The sequence below is a fragment of the Rhinoraja longicauda genome, chromosome 8, assembly GCF_053455715.1.
Source record: "Rhinoraja longicauda isolate Sanriku21f chromosome 8, sRhiLon1.1, whole genome shotgun sequence".
Lineage (NCBI taxonomy): Eukaryota > Metazoa > Chordata > Chondrichthyes > Rajiformes > Arhynchobatidae > Rhinoraja > Rhinoraja longicauda.
The window spans coordinates 60,542,874-60,562,089 of NC_135960.1; the positions used below are offsets into that span (position 1 = coordinate 60,542,874).

General features: G+C 43.5%; 1 protein-coding gene across 1 annotated transcript in view; it reads right to left on the reverse strand.

The window, feature by feature from the left end:
• The window catches only part of LOC144596024 (uncharacterized), a 239,457-nt gene extending 220,567 nt beyond the window's left edge, over window positions 1-18,890 (reverse strand). The window contains exon 1 of the mRNA XM_078404094.1: window positions 18,690-18,890. Within this exon, the coding sequence (XP_078260220.1) occupies window positions 18,690-18,786 (97 nt within the window). The 5' untranslated portion in view covers window positions 18,787-18,890. The remainder of the gene's footprint in view (window positions 1-18,689) is intronic.
• Window positions 18,891-19,216: the final 326 nt, after the last annotated feature.

Genomic DNA, 19,216 nt, shown 5'->3' on the forward strand with positions numbered 1-19,216 from the left:
GACTAATAATTGAAACCAAAGGTCAACAATCGAGTAGAACCAAATAAAACTTTCATAATAAATAACCCAAGCATCAAAGCGCTCAAAGTAACAGGAGCAAACCGGAGAGATGGTAAATGTAGTTAGGATCTAATACGTAGAGGCATGGTGCAATAGCATGAGGATATGGAATCTTAAAATGCATTCAGGAAAGACCTATTAACAGAAAATAGCAAGCTGAGTAAGACAAGGGGAGGCAGGTCTGGATTTTAATTTAGGTGGTCGAATGTAGAAGGGGATTTGTTGGAGAGCATTATGATAGTACTCTCAATAGCATGAGATTCTACATAGTTCAGAGAGACCCATGTCCAGAATTTGGATTTTTTCTTTTCATTATTTGAAAGGGTAAACATTTTGTAACAATGCCTAAGAGTACAGAACAGATTAGTACAGGTATTAGAGGTTATGGGGAGAAGGTAGGAGAATGGGGTTAGGAGGGAGAAATAGATCAGCCATGATTGAATGGCGGAGTAAACTGGAGGGGTCAAATGGCCTCATTCTACTCCCATTCCTTGTGACCCAAGAGAAAGATGCCTCAACAAATCATAACATTCAAACAAAATCACCACTGAAAGAATTCTTGGGATAGTTTGCAACCTGTCTGCTGTGGAAAAACTCAATTTTCAATGGCCGCTGCCACCAGAGATCACTAAAAAAACATAAATATTTCTTTCCATGGCAGTCACGATACAACAGCGGACAAAGTGTCACAGAAAGCACAATGAATGTGTGCCTTCATTTTTTGTGACCCCACCATTCCCTCATGGTCAACTATTGTCATTACTGATCGAATCCCATGCTCCAAAATGGTCCCATCCCAGTGGAAGAAAGTGCTATTCAATCAGGCTGAGATGATAGCATATCGGTGAAAGACTCCAACACGCACAGCAAAACCCATTAGTGGTAGAGTATGTGTGTACTCAAGACCCCAGGCAAGCAGCTACTTGTTATTGTCCAAGTCCAGACCCTTCAATTCATAATCTCCTAGATGGCTGTCTATGGGGTTTGATTCTTATTCTACAGGGAATTATATAAATCGGAGGCAACCCATTTTACTCAATTTTCCGTCAGTATGGAGTGATTAGCATCGCAGACTTCAATGACATTATCAAGTGCATGAATGATACAGGAAAATCATCAGTTGCACTCAGATGAATCGCATCTGGAAGTTGGAGGTCCAATTTCCAGAGAGCCGGAAACTCCTCCAGAAACAGTCATGATGGCAACGAAACATGCATAGTGCAACTCAAAGCAAGGACAGAGTGAAATGATTGCCCCAATTTTTAGCCACAGAAGTAAATGCTCATAGTTGTACAACAGTCATTGTGATTAAGCTATGATTTAGTAGACTTGGATTAAAACCACTTGCTTTTAAAATAAATCAAGAGTCAAAAGTAGCAGATGTCTTTGAAAGTGGAGATGGTGCAGATAGAAACAAATACATTACTGCAAAACTTGGGATTCTGTATCTAAGGCCACCTGGATTTGAGGAAAGGATAAGGCAATCGAAAATAAAGTGGAAGCTCATGTTAAATACTTAGAACTTAATGCAGCAGAAAACTCAGAGTAGAGATTACAGGAATAAAATGGGACAAAAGGAAGAGGCAAAACCTGGCAAGAAAAATAAATGACAAAAGGAAAACAAGGAAAGTGTTTTTAAATGAAAGAATAAAGTCTAGGGGCATAACTAACACATAGAAAGTCCCTGTTTAACACAAAAGGGGAAACTTTTCTGCCGGAGTTGGAGTAATGACTATAGTTGTATTAGAATATTTTGTTGGCTGCACAAAAAAAGTGCAGGCATTGCCTTTTGGAGAAATAATGTGAAATATTGAATAAAATAAATGAGTGACATTGAACAAGTTTTCGATGATTACAAGATTGCTTGCAACTAGTTCTGTAATGTGTGGTGATAGATGCATTTTGCCAATAATAAGCTTTTAGATAAAATCAAGGGACATAATTAAGACTTTTGCCAATGGTGCCGAATTGGTCAAATATTTAAACAAAAGAAAGGAAGGTTTAGAGAATAGAAATATATCACTGGGCTGATAAGGTGACATGTCAAAGTGAAACTAAAGTGGGGAACAAGGCAATATATTTGGGGAGAGAAAAGTTCAAGGCCAGAAAATACACGATATGCAGAAATTATCGAGAAACCTCGGAATAAAAAGTGCAGAGAATCAAAGGAGTTCATGCACAGTCTTAAAGTAAACAGGGCATATGAGTAAGATAGTTAAGAGAATTTAATCTATTTGATTGAAAAGCAAGTTGCAGACCCAGTTAGATTGCAGCATAAAGTTCTGATAACCTTAACATACAAAGAACATAACCATGCTATGAAGCCAATACTTCAGTCCCTTCGGCCCACCAGGTCCACACTGACCAGTGATCACCCTGTACACTAACCATATCGTATACACTAGGGACAATTTACAATTTTTACCGAAGCCAATTAACCTATAAACCTGTATGCCTCGAGTGTGGGAGGAAACCAGAGCACCCGGAGAAAACATACACAAGGAGAATGTACAAACTCCATATAGACAGGATCCGTAGTCAGGATTGAACCCGAGTCTCTGCTCTACGAGGCAACAACTCTACTGCTGTGCCACCATGCCACCCTAATGGAATGGAAGACGCGAGGATGTTACAAGACTGGAGAAGAAAATGGATAGGCCGAGATTGTTTTCTTTGGATAGTGCAAGATGAAGGGAAATAGATTTATGAGAGGTCTAGAAAGAAAGAATAGTATTGAGTTAATCCCCTTAACTGTGAGGCAACAATGGAGGGGGGGGGGGGGGAAGATTGAATGTAATGGGTAAAAAAAGTGAAGAGCTGGGGAATAATTATTTAGTGCAGAATTCCTGGTGGAACTAATTTAAAAGTGCTTAGATGAGCAGAGCTGTAACCTGCAAAGCTGAATGAAGTGCAAATAGACTGGACAGTTCTTTCCCCACCAGCAGAGAGGAGATAAATTAAACGGCCTCAATCTGTGTCGTAAATCTCTTGAATCTTATAATCCTACCTTTGAGGTAGGATCTGATCTCATGCCAGTAAACCATTTTATACAATTTCTCCCAATTGATAACAGGGTGCCAAGAACTGTGCATTCCACCACTCTAAGGATGGTCTTGTAAAAGTTCAATTTTATTTAAACTTTGCTTCTCAGTTTTAGAATAGAACCTTGGTGTTATCCGAGTTTTAGTGTCTTTATAAAGTCTTCTTACTATTTTTATGGATTCATGCACCCTTTCAATGCATTCCTTAAACTTCCCACCAAAAACTTCAGGCTTTGAGGTTTATTTGACAACAATGCGTCTTTCTAAGAGTTTAATAATGGCATCCTATATTTGTTGTTGTTAATTATATCCCACAATTCATATGCCAAATTATCAGGGAACCTCCCTGCCTGAGGTCATCTTTTGCCAGCACCAATTTGTCCTGGTTTTTACTTGCTTCCAGATTTGTCCCTATTAACCCCAACCCCCCCCCCCCCCCCCCAACCCACACAAATGTGGGAGGAAACTTGAGATCCCATAGAAAACCCACGTAGGTCAAGGGGAGAACGTACAAACTCCATACAGACAGCACCCGTGGCCAGGATCGAACCCGGGTGTCTGGCGCTGTAAGGCAGCAACTCCACTGCTATGCTGCCATGCCGCCCTTGCCAGATACTCTCCCTTCCCCCCCCCCTCTACAATCAGTCTGAAGAAGGGTCCCTTCCCGAAACATCTCTCCATTTTCTCCAGAGATGCTGCCCGACCTGCTGAGTTACTCCAACATTTTGTGCCTTGTTCACATGTCCTCATGTGGCCATGTAACGTTACTCAGGCACCATCCAAAAATATAGGTACTACCATAATATTTAACCACAGCACATTGGAGCCACAGATTCATAGTGCAGCGTTCCAAACTGCCTTATTTCTGTTTGACAGAACACAACACTGTAAAACATGCTCCAATATGAAAATCAAATCACAATCTGTTAGCAATTTCTGACTCCGATTTATTGGCGGGCATTTATCTTCCATATATCTTTACTCCCCATGTTCCTTTCCGTTTCTTGGGCCATAATGCATGAACATTTTACTTCTCTTTCCCACTGCCAAAATGCATCTTAATATAATTTGAGGCTGGAGGATGAGAGCGTTTCACCATCTGGAAGTTATAGGCCCTTCCAATGGCTGACTGGATTTTTTTTTTCTTCCCCATAAATACCCTTGAGGCTCGTGTGTTTAAAATACCGTAAAACTAAAATGAAATGCTCAATTTTCCCCAAGATCAATCGCTTTTGATCATTTCACCGCTCGCCTTTAGGATCACAAACTTCACCCACAGCCTTGGCAGGTTTGGTTTACGATATACTTTTTGGATGCCTGGCTCTCAGCAACACATGAAAGAGAAATGCAGATGAGATGGAGATAAAACGAAGAAATGCTTGAGAAAACCAGAGCAAAATCAAATAAACTTGCAGCTCAACTATCAATTTAATGAGCCCGCAGTGATCAGTCAATTCCCTTGGGTATGGAAGACTGTTTGAATAAACCCAAGACTGGTAATCAACATAAGTGATAGCAGAATTAGGCCATTCGGCCCATCAAATACTCTCCGCCATTCAATCATGGTTGATCCATCTCTCCTCCTAACCCCATTCTCCCGCCTTCTCCGCACAACCTCTGGCACCTTATTAGAGATAAGGTGTCACCATAACTTCCCCTTATTAGAGAGTAGAATATCCTGGGTTTGGCTGGAGTCTGGTGGAAATGATGTCACCTGAACTTTAAATCCAACATACACATTTTTCTGTCGAGTAGGAAGTGATTCAATGAGAATTGAAAGGCCAGCTCCAACCGCAGCGAACATGAAACCCGTCAGCGTAATCCAGGATGAAGCTTGCTCCATTTTTCCTGAACAGGCTCCAGAGAGAATGCAATGGAACAGAAAAAGCTTGGTACTCATTTAAATGAATAGAAAGCACAGGAAAGCTCTCTCCCCGGGGACAAGAAATCACGAGTGAGTCACACTTTTCAATCTTTGACATAAATTTGGTCCAACTTCTGTTCTTTGACTCACTGTAAATTATAATGTCATTACCTTCAGCAGCCCCGAAGTTCAGTCCCTGAAGAGATTTAAATTGGCTTTACGAATGAAAAGCCAGGTTTTCAATCATAGAGGCGAGTGAACAGCTGGCAAAAGAGCGAGTCAAGGAATGACAGATGCAAGAATCTTATGTAAAACACAAAGTGTAGGAGTAACTCAATGTGGCAGGCTTCATCTCTGGGGGACATGGAAAGGCAGCGTTACTGAAGGGTCCCGACCCAAAATGTCACTTATCCGTGTCGAGTTTGAAGGAGGGTCCCAACCCAAAATGTCACCTATCCATGTCCTCCAGAGATGCTGCCCGATCGGCTGAATGACTCCAGTTCTATGTGTTCATTGCTAGCCATACATGACATTTGCACCAGATTACAGACATTGTGACCTCTCACACAGCAAATTTCAATGGTCTATCATCTGCGAGGTAAAGTTCAGCTGGAATAATAAATTTAATAGTAAATCGCAAGCGGAACATCAAAATAAAGAAAAAGAAGCCCATATGGGATAAGAGATCAAGACAACCCCAGCATTTACACCGATCAGCCAAAACATTATGACCACTGACAGGCAAAGTGAATAACATTGATTATCTTGTTACAATGGCACCTGTCAAGGGGTGGGATATATTAGGCAGCAAGTGAACACTCAGTTCTTGAAGTTGATGTGTTGGATGCAGGAGAAATGGGCAGGAGTAAAGACCTGAGCAACTTTGACAAGGGCTAAATTGTTATGGCCAGACGACTGGGTCAGAGCATCTCTGAAACGGCAAGGCTTGTGGGGTGCTCCCGGTCAACAGTGGTGAGTACCTACCGACAGTGGTCCGAGGAGAGACAAACCACAAACAGGTGACAGGGTGTTGGGTGCCCAAGGCTCATCGGTGCGCGAGGGCAACAAAGGCTATCCCATCTGGTCTGAAATGACAGTTCTGTGGCACAAGTCACAGAAAATTTTAATGGTGGTCACGGGAGGAATGTGTCACAATACACAGTGCATCGCACCCTGCTGCGTATGGGGCTGCACACAGAGGACCAACAGCATATTAGGCAGGTGGTCATAATGTTTTGGCTCATCCGGTCATAATGTTTTAGCTGATCGGTGTATATCCACCACTAATTGCTCTGAAGGTGGTAGCGGTGAGCTGTTGCCCTGAACTGCTACAGTCATTCCAGGAAGATACTCCCACGGTGTTTTGTGGAAAGGAGTTCCAGAATCTAGCCCAACAATGACGTCGGGGGAGTGACACATTTCCAAGTTACAATACTGTGCATCATGGAGTGGAACCTGCAGGTGACGGAGTGTGTCATTTATGCCCACAAGTTTGGAAGTTGTCATTCAGGTCCACAGGTTTGGAAGTTGCCCTGGAGTTGACTGGGAGTGTAACGGACATGGAGTTCGTAGATACTACACACAGCACCCACAGCAATGGTGGAGGGAAATAATATTTAACGTGGCGGATGGTTGCCAATCAGTTGAGCTGGTCTGTGCTTGATGGCGCCAAGGTTCTGGAGAGCTATAGTTGCTGCACTTATCCAGCAAGGGTGGCGCAGCAGTAGAGTTGCTGCCTTACAGTGCCAGAGACCCGGGTTCGATCCTGACTATGGGTGCTGTCTGTACAGAGTCTGTACGTTCTCCCCGTGATCTGCGTAGGTTTTCTACTGGATCGCCAGTTTCCTCCCACACTCCAAAGATGTACAGGTTTATAGGTTAATTGGTGTGGTACAAGGCAAATTGTCACTTGTGTGTGTAGAATAGTGTTGGTGTGCGGGGATCGTTGATCGGCACGGACTCGATGTGCCGAAGGGCCTGTTTCCGCACTGTATATCTAAACTAAGTGGAGTGTATCCCTTGTGCGTGTAGAATAGTGTTGGTATGCGGGGATCGCTGATTGGCGGGGACTCGGTGTGCCGAAGGGCCCGTTTCCGCACTGTATATCTAAACTAAATGGAGTGTATTCCATCATGCTCCTGCCTTATGCCTCGGGTCACCTCCTCGGTGACCTGCTGACATTGCCATTGTATTTAGGAAGTTGGGTCTGTTGAATATCTGGTCAGTGTGCGCTCCGGGATGTTGATGATGGAAGACGATAATGTCTTTGAATGAATAGACCCTCTTTCATTGGAGGGCCATTGCAAGGAACTTTTCTGGCATTCAGCCCTTGCCTGAATGTTCTTTAGCTCTTGCTGCACGCGGGGATAGACTATTTCATTTGCTGACGAGTTGAATGGGAGGGAACATAGCGCAGTCGTCAGTGAACCACCACACCGCTGATCATTTGGTGGGAGGAAGGTCATTCATGAAACAACTAAAGATGGTTAGGCCCCAGACTCCATCCTGAGAAACAATTGCAGTGATGTCCTCCGCAATTGAGGTGCAGAGAGATTGCACAGTAAATTTCTGTTATAACATCTCTAATTCCACAAAAGCTCCTTCAAAGTCCAGATGCCCACATCATAATCAGATGATTCTTAATTCAACAAGAGGATAGTGCTCCCCAAATCTGCACTGCAGAGCAAGTGGCAAAATATCATAGCTTCGTCATTAGGAATGATTATTAATCAATTACATCAAACACTGCACTTGCTCAATGACCAAAATTATAAATGGGAGCTGAATTCACATTAGCCTCCAGATTGAAAGGTCTCGATCACTCATTCCTCCTATCCAGTGATGCTGCTTGTCCCGCTGAGTTACTCCATCATTGTGTTTAACCTCCAGTTATACAAGCCACAGAGAAGCAGCCAATACCATGGGTTATCAGGAATGCAATTCATTTTGATGTTAAAATCAATGAAAATTAATAATTAAGTATCAGCTTGCTATCCACTCTATCACAAAACCTATGCCTACAACTATCCTAAATGTGCCCAAGAGTCATGACAATATCACACGGTATTCTGGCTCACTTGCCAGTCTTTCTCCCACTCCTGCCTCTCTTCTAGTTTTCTTTCTTCCCCCCCCCCCCCCCCCCCCCCCCCACTATAATCAGTCTGAAGGATCCCGACCCAAAATATTGTCCATCCAGAGATGAAGCCTGACCTGCTGAGTTACTCCGGCAATTTGTGTCTTTTTTTGTCAACCAGCATCTGCAGTTCCTTGTGTCGACATATTACAGAATGCATCCTGGAACAATATCAAACACATTCACCTCTATCCCAGCCGAAGGAACTGAGTATGTGGGAAGATTCCAGGGGGCGAGCAAGAGTGCGAAAGGGGGTGAGCGAGAGAGAGAGCGAGAGAGAGTAAGGGGCGAGCGAGAGTAAGAGGGCAAGCGAGAGAGAGAGAGAGAGAGAGAGAGACTGAGAGGGGAGGGAGAGAGAGAGAGAGACACTGAGGGGGGGGGGAGAGAGAGAGAGAGAGAGAGAGAGAGAGAGAGAGAGAGAGAGAGAGAGAGAGAGAGAGACGGAGAGAGAAAGGGGGAGAGAGATGCTGTTTACCCAGTGAGTTACTCCAGCTTTGTGTACAACCTCCTTTATTTGTTGGATTAATACAAACCCTCTTAATCTCTAGATAAAAGATTCTGCAGGTTTCTCCCAGCTCCCCTATTCCCAGCCTCATGTCAGCTGCCTGATAACTGGTGTGAGACCAGCAATGCCTTTCCCCTTTCTGTTGCGACTTGCTCAGTTTTCCGTGGAATGTTCATCTGCACTCAGTTTACAGCAAATCAAGATCTCACGCTGCCAAGCATGCAAGGAAAATCATTAAAAATTGGTCCGCTCGCCAAGTTTTTCAGTTTCACGATCCTGTGATGACAAAAGTAAAGAGATGCAGACTTCATTTCTTTCAGTGAAAAATGTGCATCGGTTCAACATGTGCATTAGATCCCAGGCGAACAGTTTAAAAAGGGGGTTTGCAGCATAATCTGTGCCCAGGACCTGCTGGCGACACAGCAGTAGAGTTGCTGCATTACAGCACCAGAGATACGAGTTCGATCCCGACGACAGCTGCCGTCTGTACGGAGTTTGTACATTCTCCCTGTGACTACGTGGGCTTCCTCCCACACTCCAAAGACATGCTGGTTTGTCGGTTAATTGGCTTCAGCAAAAATTGTAAATTGACCTTTGTGTGTAGGACAGTGCTAGTGTACAGGGTGATCTCTGGTCAGCACGGACTCTGTGGGCCGAATGGTCTGCTTCTGCAAAGTCTAAAGACTTTATGATACATCTCATGCAAATTCCATCTGCCCTGAGCAAAAGTACAAATTGCTGTCTGAAGAAGGGTCTCGACCCGAAATGTTACCCTTTCTTTCTCTCCAGAGATGCTGCCTGTCCCGTTGAGTTACTCCAGCATTTTGTGTCTATCTTCAGTATAAAGCACCTCCCTGCTGTTTAAATTCCCACACTGTTGAAAGACAACTTCCACATAGGCAGAACATGCCCCATCAGGACTCAATCACTTTGCCTCAGCCTTGCAACTCCAAACAGCTGAACAATGCTTTGATGGCTTTAGCCAGATACTTGTGTTCAAGGGGTAGTGCTTTTAAATTTGAAACTTGATAGTTGAACATGAAATGCGACTGACAGAAAAAGTGGGAAGTGCAAATAGATAGTGCGAGAGAGAGAGAGAGAGAGAGAGAGAGAGAGAGAGAGAGAGAGAGAGAGAGAGAGAGAGAGAGAGAGAGAGAGAGAGAGAGAGAGAGAGAGAGAGAGAGAGAGAGCACAAGAGGAGAAAACATGAAAGGGATAGAGAGCGGGTAGGATGGAGAGCAAGAGGGAAGCGAGAGAAAGTGAAGGAGAGAAAGCAGGAGGAGGGAGAACAGGAGAAGGGGGAGAGTGGGAGAAAAGAGAGTGGGAGCAGAAGAGAGAGAGGAAGCAAGAGAAGACAGAGACGGGAAGGTAGTGGGAGTAGGGGGGGAGAGGGAAAACATTATGCACCTCATTCACAAGCCCTAATCCCAGGGCATGGGAAGATTTGCTGTTGTCTGCATTAGACATCCAGCTGGGCACCTTCCGGAATGAGAAACCACAGCCTTTACCCAACAGTGAACTGCAATTTACTCTTGCTAATAATAGCAGCAACATACAAGGCACACATACAACACCCCTTGTCTGTTGTTTGCAGCCCAAATCCATTTAAAATCCGGGCATACCCTCGTTGCCGCCTACCAAGGAATGCCACACAAGCATGTTAAGTATTTATCTGCTTTTGGCAACAATAGTCAGTATAGTAATTCCCACAAGACATTGCTTACTTCAATCCCAAGCATTTTTCCTGCTTCTTCTGGTGCCTTTCACCTTCCCGTTGGGTTGGGAATGCAACTGGAGTTGGGAACATGGGACAGACTCGGAATGAGGAATATCAAGGAACGGTATTGACTATCGCAATACCATGCTGTTCTCAAATCATGGGCATACCGGGCAAGAGATGGCCAATTTAAAGAACGAGGTGGCTGGTACAGCCTTTTCCAATGGGGAAAACTGAAGAATGTTGGCTTTCGCCTTGAAACATCAGTTGACCTGGCGTCTCAGCAAGTCCCTCTGGGGAATTTGCAAACACCATCAACATGAGGCCTTGCATTGGAAGCACTGAGATGTTGCTCGGACTCAAGGGCCTGAGTTACAGGGAAATATTGGCCAAGGACTAGGACTCTATTCCTTGGAGCGCAGGAGGATGAAGGGTGATCTTATAGAGGTGTATAAGATCATGAGAGGAATAGATCAGGTAAATGCAAAGATTTTTTTTACCCAGAGTGGGGGAATCAAGAACCAGGGGACATAAGTTTGTGAGAGGGGAAAGATTTGACAGGAACCTGAGGGGCAACTTTTTTCACACAAAGGGTATAGACAAGCAGCCAGAGGAGATAGTTGAGGCAGATACTATCACAACATTAAAAGACATTTGGACAAGTTCATGGACAGGAAAGGTTTAGAAAGAGGTGGGCCAAAAGCAATAGACAATAGACAATAGACAATAGGTGCAGGAGTAGGCCATTCAGCCCTTCGAGCCAGCACCGCCATTCAATGCGATCATGGCTGATCACTATCAATCAGTACCCCGTTCCTGCCTTCTCCCCATACCCCTCACTCCGCTATCCTTAAGAGCTCTATCCAGCTCTCTCTTGAAAGCATCCAACGAACTGGCCTCCACTGCCTTCTGAGGCAGAGAATTCCACACCTTCACCACCCTCTGACTGAAAAAGTTCTTCCTCATCTCCGTTCTAAATGGCCTACCCCTTATTCTCAAACTGTGGCCCCTTGTTCTGGACTCCCCCAACATTGGGAACATGTTATCTGCCTCTAATGTGTCCAATCCCCTAATTATCTTATATGTTTCAATAAGATCCCCCCTCATCCTTCTAAATTCCAGTGTATACAAGCCCAATCGCTCCAGCCTTTCAACATACGACAGTCCCGCCATTCCGGGAATTAATCTAGTGAACCTACGCTGCACGCCCTCCATAGCAAGAATATCCTTCCTCAAATTTGGAGACCAAAACTGCACACAGTACTCCAGGTGCGGTCTCACCAGGGCCCGGTACAACTGTAGAAGGACCTCTTTGCTCCTATACTCAGTCTTTGGTTTAGACATACAGCGTGGAAACAGGCCCTTTGAACCACCGAGCCTGTGCCCACCAGCAATCCCGGTTTCACCAGCACACAGTACACACCAAGGATAATTCACAATTTTTACCGAACCCAATTAGCCTGTATGTCTTTGGAGTGTGGGGGGAAACCAGAGCACCAGAGGAAAACTCACACTGTCATGGGGAGAAAGTACAAACTCCATACAGACAGCATCTGTAATCAGAATCGAATCGAACCTGGATTTCTGGCACTGTGAGGCAGCAAAACTACTTCTGCACCACTCAGGCATTTGGGACTAGTGTAGATGGGGCATTTTAGTCAGTATGGGCAGGTAGGGCGGTCTAAAGGGGCTGTTTCAATGCTGTATGACCCAGCGAATATCTGCTAAAATGGCAGGAGTACACCACTTTACCAACAACCCACCTCTACCACCCCCCCCCCCCCCCCCCCCCCCTTCAGCTTTAACATGGTCCTGCCCCATCTGTGGAAGAACCACATTATCCTCATTGGCCACTTTGAAACTCAGGAAACCGGAGAGCAAGCAAAACTAAAACAGAAAGCACCGGAAACACTCAGGTCAGGCTGCATCTGTGGAAAGAGAAACCAAGTTAACTTTTCAGGTTGAAGACTCAGTATCCAATGTACAAAAAGGACTTCTTCCTGAAACCATTAACATTGTTTCTCTTTCCAGAGATACTGCATGACCTGTTCCTAATGTTTTCATTTTGCTTTAATTACAGATTTCCAACATCCACAACTTTTTTTAAAAAACAGAGTGGAAGCATTTTGTGGGACAACCTTAAAATAACTGAGCGACAATACTAATGTTTGACAACCTGCACGTTAATGTTGTGCAATCAAATCAAATATAGGAGTTGGATTAAATTCCAGGATTATTCCATGCAGATCGACTCAAAATGCTGGAGTAACTTAGCAGGACAGGCATTCCACAGGATGTTAGATTGAATAATTATATTTTTATATGCAACATTAAAGGGTCTTTTATGGTAACCTTACAATGGCGGCATGGTGGTGCAACGGTAGAGTTGCTGCCTTACAGCACTAGAGACCCGGGTTCGATCCAGACTTCGGTACAGAGTTTGTACGCTCTCCGTGAGTTTTCTCCGGGATCTCCGGTTTCCTCCCACACTCCAAAAGCATACAGGTTTGCAGGCTAATTGGCTTGGTAAAATTGCAAATTATCCCCAGTGCGTGTAGGATATGCGCAGGGATCACTGGTCAGCACAGACTCTGTGGGCCGAAGGGACTGTTTCCACGCTGCATCTCAAAACTCAACTAAAACGTAACAAGGCCGCTCAATAGCAACAGGATTCAAAGTGTTGGAGTAACTCAGCAGATCAGGCAGTAGCTCTCGAGAACATGGATAGGCAAGGTTTCAGGTTGAGACCGTCCTTCAGACTAATTGTAGTGGGGGGGTGGGTAAAGAAAGCTGGAAAAGGGAGAGGCAGGACAGGGCCTTAGTCATCGTTCTTGCCATCAAACAAGAAAATGGCCAGGCACCAGCAAAAAAAAAAAGACTCAATGGTAGAAATACCAGCTGCGATTACAATCCACGCACCCATGGTCAGTTTCCCAAACTGTTATGTTTTATTCTGACATTAATTGTGCACTTATGACTTTGCTTTCTTCTCCTCAGAAGTGAGGCTTCTGAGCTCAGCGGGCATCTGAATAAACAATAGACAATAGGTGCAGGAGGAGGCCATTCAGCCCTTTGAGCCAGCACCGCCATTCAATGCGATCATGGCTGATCACTCTCAATCAGTACCCCGTTCCTGCCTTCTCCCCATACCCCCTCACTCCGCTATCCTTAAGAGCTCTATCCAGCTCTCTCTTGAAAGCATCCAACGAACTGGCCTCCACTGCCTTCTGAGGCAGAGAATTCCACACCTTCACCACTCTGACTGAAAAAGTTCTTCCTCATCTCCGTTCTAAATGACCTACCCCTTATTCTTAAACTGTGGCCCCTTGTTCTGGACTCCCCCAACATTGGGAACATGTTTCCTGCCTCTAATGTGTCCAATCCCCTAATTATCTTATGTTTCAATAAGATCCCCCCTCATCCTTCTAAATTCCAGTGTATACAAGCCTAATTGCTCCAGCCTTTCAACATACGACAGTCCCGCCATTCCGGGAATTAACCTAGTGAACCTACGCTGCACGCCCTCAATAGCAAGAATATCCTTCCTCAAATTTGGAGACCAAAACTGCACACTGTACTCCAGGTGCGGTCTCACCAGGGCCCGGTACAACTGTAGAAGGACCTCTTTGCTCCGATACTCAACTCCTCTTGTTATGAAGGCCAACATTCCATTGGCTTTCTTCACTGCCTACTGAACCTGCATGTTTCCTAAACTCAATACCTAATCTGATCATGACTGCCCTACTCCCAATTTCTTTCCATTCTGGTGAAAACTCATCACCTACCAGAACCATGATTCATGTTCAATGTTCAATGTTCACTCCCAAATTAATTCTACATTGATCCGAGATTAATTGTTCCGAAAAAAAATCCAGGGAAGTCTCTCTAAATCCCTTCACCATACTCCCACTTTAAATTCACAATGCAACCCTCCCGGCATACTTCCAGGCATAACCATTCTCATTTCCACTCAGTCTTTGGAGGATTTAGTGTTTTTAATATATATTCAGTGCCATGTGGTGCCGCATTGCCAAAAACATTCTCATAGAGTCTTAGAGTCATAGAGCATAAAAATAGGCTCTTTGGCCCAACTTGCCCATGCCCCATCTACACTAGTCCCACCTGCCTGCATTTGGCCCATATCCCTCCTAATCTTTCCAATCCATGCACCTATCCAAATGTCTTTTAAATGTTGTTGTATGATCAGCCCCTGCTATCTCCTCTGGCAGCTCGTTCCATACACCCACCACCTGCTGTGTGAAAAAGTTGCCCCTAAAGTTCCTATCTTTCCCCTCTCACCTTAAACCCATGTCCTCTGGTTCTTGATTCCCCTACTCTGGGTAAAAAACTGCGTCCATTCAGCCTATCTCTTTCAAGTTGAAGACACATTCCCTGTTTTCATTAAATACAAATTTGTTTCTGAAAAAGGCACGTATGATGAGTTTCAGTTCCTTCTTCACTGGTGCCACTTTGATTATTACTCGGTTATATATTCTGCTTTGGAAAAAATGTAATCTTGTAAAAAGAGTAGCCTTGTTACTGAATAATTATAAATCTTCACTTTCCATAATCAAGTAACATGAAAACCCTAAATACGAATGGAACCAAGTGATACAATGCAATCTTTAAGTTATTAGCATACTTCAGTTTTAGGGGGGAAAAAAACAATAATCACTTTATGAGTGAAAGAGCCATGGAGTTGTAAAGCACGGAAACAGGCCCTTTGCCTCAACTCATTCATGTTGACCAAGATGCCTACTTAAACACGTCCCATTTCTGCGTGTCTGGCCAATATCTCTCCAAACCTTGTGTCCTTGTGTCAGTAGAAGGGTCTTGTTAATATTATTGCACCTGTCTTAATCATTTTCTCCGATTGCTCGTTATGCACTCACCATCCTTTGGAAAAAAAGGTTTCCCCTCAGGCCCCTTCATAATCTTTCCACTCTCATCTTAAATGTAAACCCTCTAGGTTTTGATTCCCCTTCCTAGGAAAAAGACTGCGTGCATTCACCTGATCTATGCCCCTCACGATTTTATACACCACAATAAAGTTCTCAACCTCCTGCGCTCCTAGCCTGCCCAACCTCTTCCGATAACTCAAGCCCTCCAGTCCCAGAAACATCCTTGTGAATCTTTTCCGCACCTTTTCCAGCATGAATAACATCCTTTCTGGAGCAAGAAGCTCAGAATGCACACAATTCTCTGCCTCAGAAGGCAGTGGAGGCCAGTTCGTTGGATGCTTTCAAGAGAGAGCTGGATAGAGCTCTTAAGGATAGCGGAGTGAGGGGGTATGGGGAGAAGGCAGGAACGGGGTACTGATTGAGAGTGATCAGCCATGATCGCATTGAATGGCGGTGCTGGCTCGAAGGGCTGAATGGCCTACTCCTGCACCTATTGTCTATTGTCTAATACTTCAAGTGTGGCCTCACTAACATCTCGTATAACTGCAACAAAAGTCCCGATTCTTTGACTCATTGCCCTTACTGAAGAAGGCCATCATGCCAAAAGTCTTCTTCACCTAAAACATCACCTTCAGGGAACAATGCAATGGTGTGGGAAGAAACTGCAGATGCTGGTGTACACCAAAGAGACACAAAAATGCTGGAGTAACTCAGCGGGACAGGCAGCATCTCTGGAGAGAAGGAATGGGTGACATTTCTGGCTGAAGGGTCTCGACCCAAAACGTCACCCATCAACCCACGTCACCCATCTCTCCAGAGACGCTGTCTATCCCGCCGAGTTACTCACACATTGTACAGATATGTTCTTATACTCCTAAGGTCCCTCTGTTCTAGAACAATCCTCAGGGCCCTACCATTCACTGTAAAAGTCTGCCCGAGGTTTAAATGTGTTCAAAGGTTCAAAGGTATTTTACTGTCATGTGTACCAATTAAGGTAATCGTGCGTTAAAATTATACCACCTGTTTGTGAAGTGGCTCGTAATATTCTCTCAATAAATTAAGAGCTTTGCTCAATTTCTATTTTACATCCAACCACCAGGGGGCCCTGTGCAGCTCTAGAAGATTATGAAACCATGAAACTGTTCTCCCAACTCCCAAGACGAGCATTTGATGGCACACCCAACAGCTAAAAATGTGTTCAACTCCAAAAATCTGTTACTCAGTAATCTAGCGAATATATAAATGGTGCATTTATTAAGTTCTTATGATTTCAGCTTAACATTTTTTTTCCATATAAAGCAACTGCATACTATGAAAAGTATGATACTTTTCAAACAATAATTAACCAGAAACCTTTACTCCCTCACATCTTGTAATCATTCTGCATTATGCACAGATCACATTTTGGGGCACTGGTTTAGAAATTGACTTTGGAAACAAGAATGAATCGACTTGGGTTCGAGGCCTTGAGCTTGCCTGAGATTTACCAGACCTTCAACTTGACAATTCAGGACTACAGAACTCGCTCTGTCACAGAAACAAAACCAGGAGAGAAACAGAGAGAAGATATGAAGGAAATAGATTTACACAACGTTAAATTGAGTTAAGTTAAATTCACTCCAAAGACGTGCAGGTTTGTAGATTAATTGGATTAGTACAAGTGTAAATTGTCCCTAGTTGTGTAGGATAGTGCTAATGTGCAAGGATCGCTGTTCGATGCGGACACGGTGTGCCGATGGGCCCGTTTCCGCACTGTATCTCTAAAAATAACTTTCATCCATCCTGATGAATAAAAAATATGAAGTGAAGAATATTCTTTCCGAAATCTCATGTGAACCAAGTTTCTGTTAGTGTTTCTCCGTAGGACTGTTTAATAAATATAATGTATCTCTGTAAAGCATCGGTTTTTAAACCAAACGACTGGCATGTGTCCATCCACACTTCCCTCCCCCCCCACCCACCTCCCACTGCAGTCAGGCTCTTACATCTATTTCCACCCAGTTCTATGACTTTTGACTTGTTTAAAATCTTTGCTCATTAATCTCTACGCTAGAACCAAGCAGAAACTTCAGAACTGCCTGATGTTTGATGTGGATTTTACTTGGCAAGCATACTTTGCAATGACGTGATCCGTAATCTATTTCCCTGCGGCTATATATCATAATGGAATAAATTAATCAGGCAATTTATTTAAGGGACCCTTGGTTGGTGGAAAAGAGTAGAAAACAGATTTGGGATCATTGTATAAGCTTTTCCCTCAGGTTCATACCAAATGAACTTCAAGTAATTTAAGGCTTGCTTGTACTTTTAAGAAACACTCCTATTTTAAAGAATAGTCAAAATATCTATGTAGTGTTTAGTCACTGTCTGTAATTGTATTGTGGTGATCTAAGTGGAAGGGACAGCTAACAATATATTCCAGAAACAAACTCTTGAAAGAACGTAATCAAACGTCAAACTTCACTTTCAGACTCAGAACATCTTTAGTTCCTCACAATTCATAGTATAACTACAAACAGTTACCGTTTATAGATCAGCGAATTTACAAGTGAATATTGTTGCCAAACGAGAAACATCTGCGTGGTTTCAAGCAGCATTTTCCATTTATCTTTTGCTGTTAATAGGTCACATAACACAATTGCAACTCTTAGAAATCAACACAGCAAACAAAGCATTAAAACTATTTCATGCCCTAAACTACTTCCATTAAGTTTGTCAAAAGTAAATTCCCAAAAGTCAAAATAGCGAAGAAAACAAAAGAATCCTAATTTGTTCACAAATTGAAATTCCTGCAGATTAAAATAATTCTCCTAACTGTCCCGTGTAAAAGGGAAACGTACAGCATTTATGCAGAGGCAGTTTAGTTCTTTACGAATCAGTAATGGGTGGCATAATGCTGGAATGTCAAGATTTAAACACAAGAGTCTGGGCTGGATCAGATGCTGTCAATGTAACATGGAACAAAAGCTAATGCATATGTTCATTTATATAACGTGGCAAACAAGCCATCTGCCTCTTAATCTATCGCTTTTGCAACTCAGGGGGCGACTTTGCATTTCCGAGGGAGAAAGAAAATGAGCAATGAAGTACAGAGGGCTCTGCCTCGAGGGGGGTGAACTCTTGATGCTCACCAGGGTGAAGATTTGATCAACTTTTCTTCAAGCAAATTCTTGGATTTGAACCAAGAGACTACATCGCTGTTCCACAACTCTTGTTTCGTTGCGAGTCCAACTTTGTTTTGTCAGGAAAAGGCTTTTCTTATATTGAACAGGGATCTCAATACACTGCTGACAGCAGTTTCTTCCCACTGATTCTGGTCATTTAAAACTGCCTTGCGCTTTGTCAAAACAATATACATCTGCTAAACTTTCTCATAAAAACAGATCATTAGAAAAACATGCTGTGACAAAGAGGGAAAAAGGTTGTGAACAATAAGTCTACAAAACACGAGGCAGGAATAAAACTTACCGATATCTATTTCAGCGTCCTGATTTTTTACCAGTCTTAATTGTGTGAATGTTATGGCAAAGAGCAGCAAAGTCCCCATATGCACCAGGTACCCCATGTCTAAACACCAGACATGGGAGTCTGTGCGGATCTGTGGTGGAGTTTCAGCACTCTAACATCAAATTGGTATGCTTCTCTTCCCTTTCACTGCCAGGCCCAGCTGAAGCTCTGCAATGTTCCTTCAAGTGGTAAAGATTTAAAAGGGATAACTCTTGGCAGCTCTCCTTTTCCTGCCTCGTCCCTGAAATCCGAGCCTCAGATTGGTCCTCGAATGTTCAGGCTGGGATTTGATTGATTCCAGTTTACTAAACGACACACCCACATTGTTAAAAGGGAACCAGACGCTAATTACATTGAAACTACATTGCTGAGAATCTCATACATATTCTTCCCAGTGAAATCTGTTCATTACAGCATTTAAAATCCTTTGACTTCATGAAAAAATAAATAGATCACAAAATAGTGACTAGGATTTTTAAAAACACGAT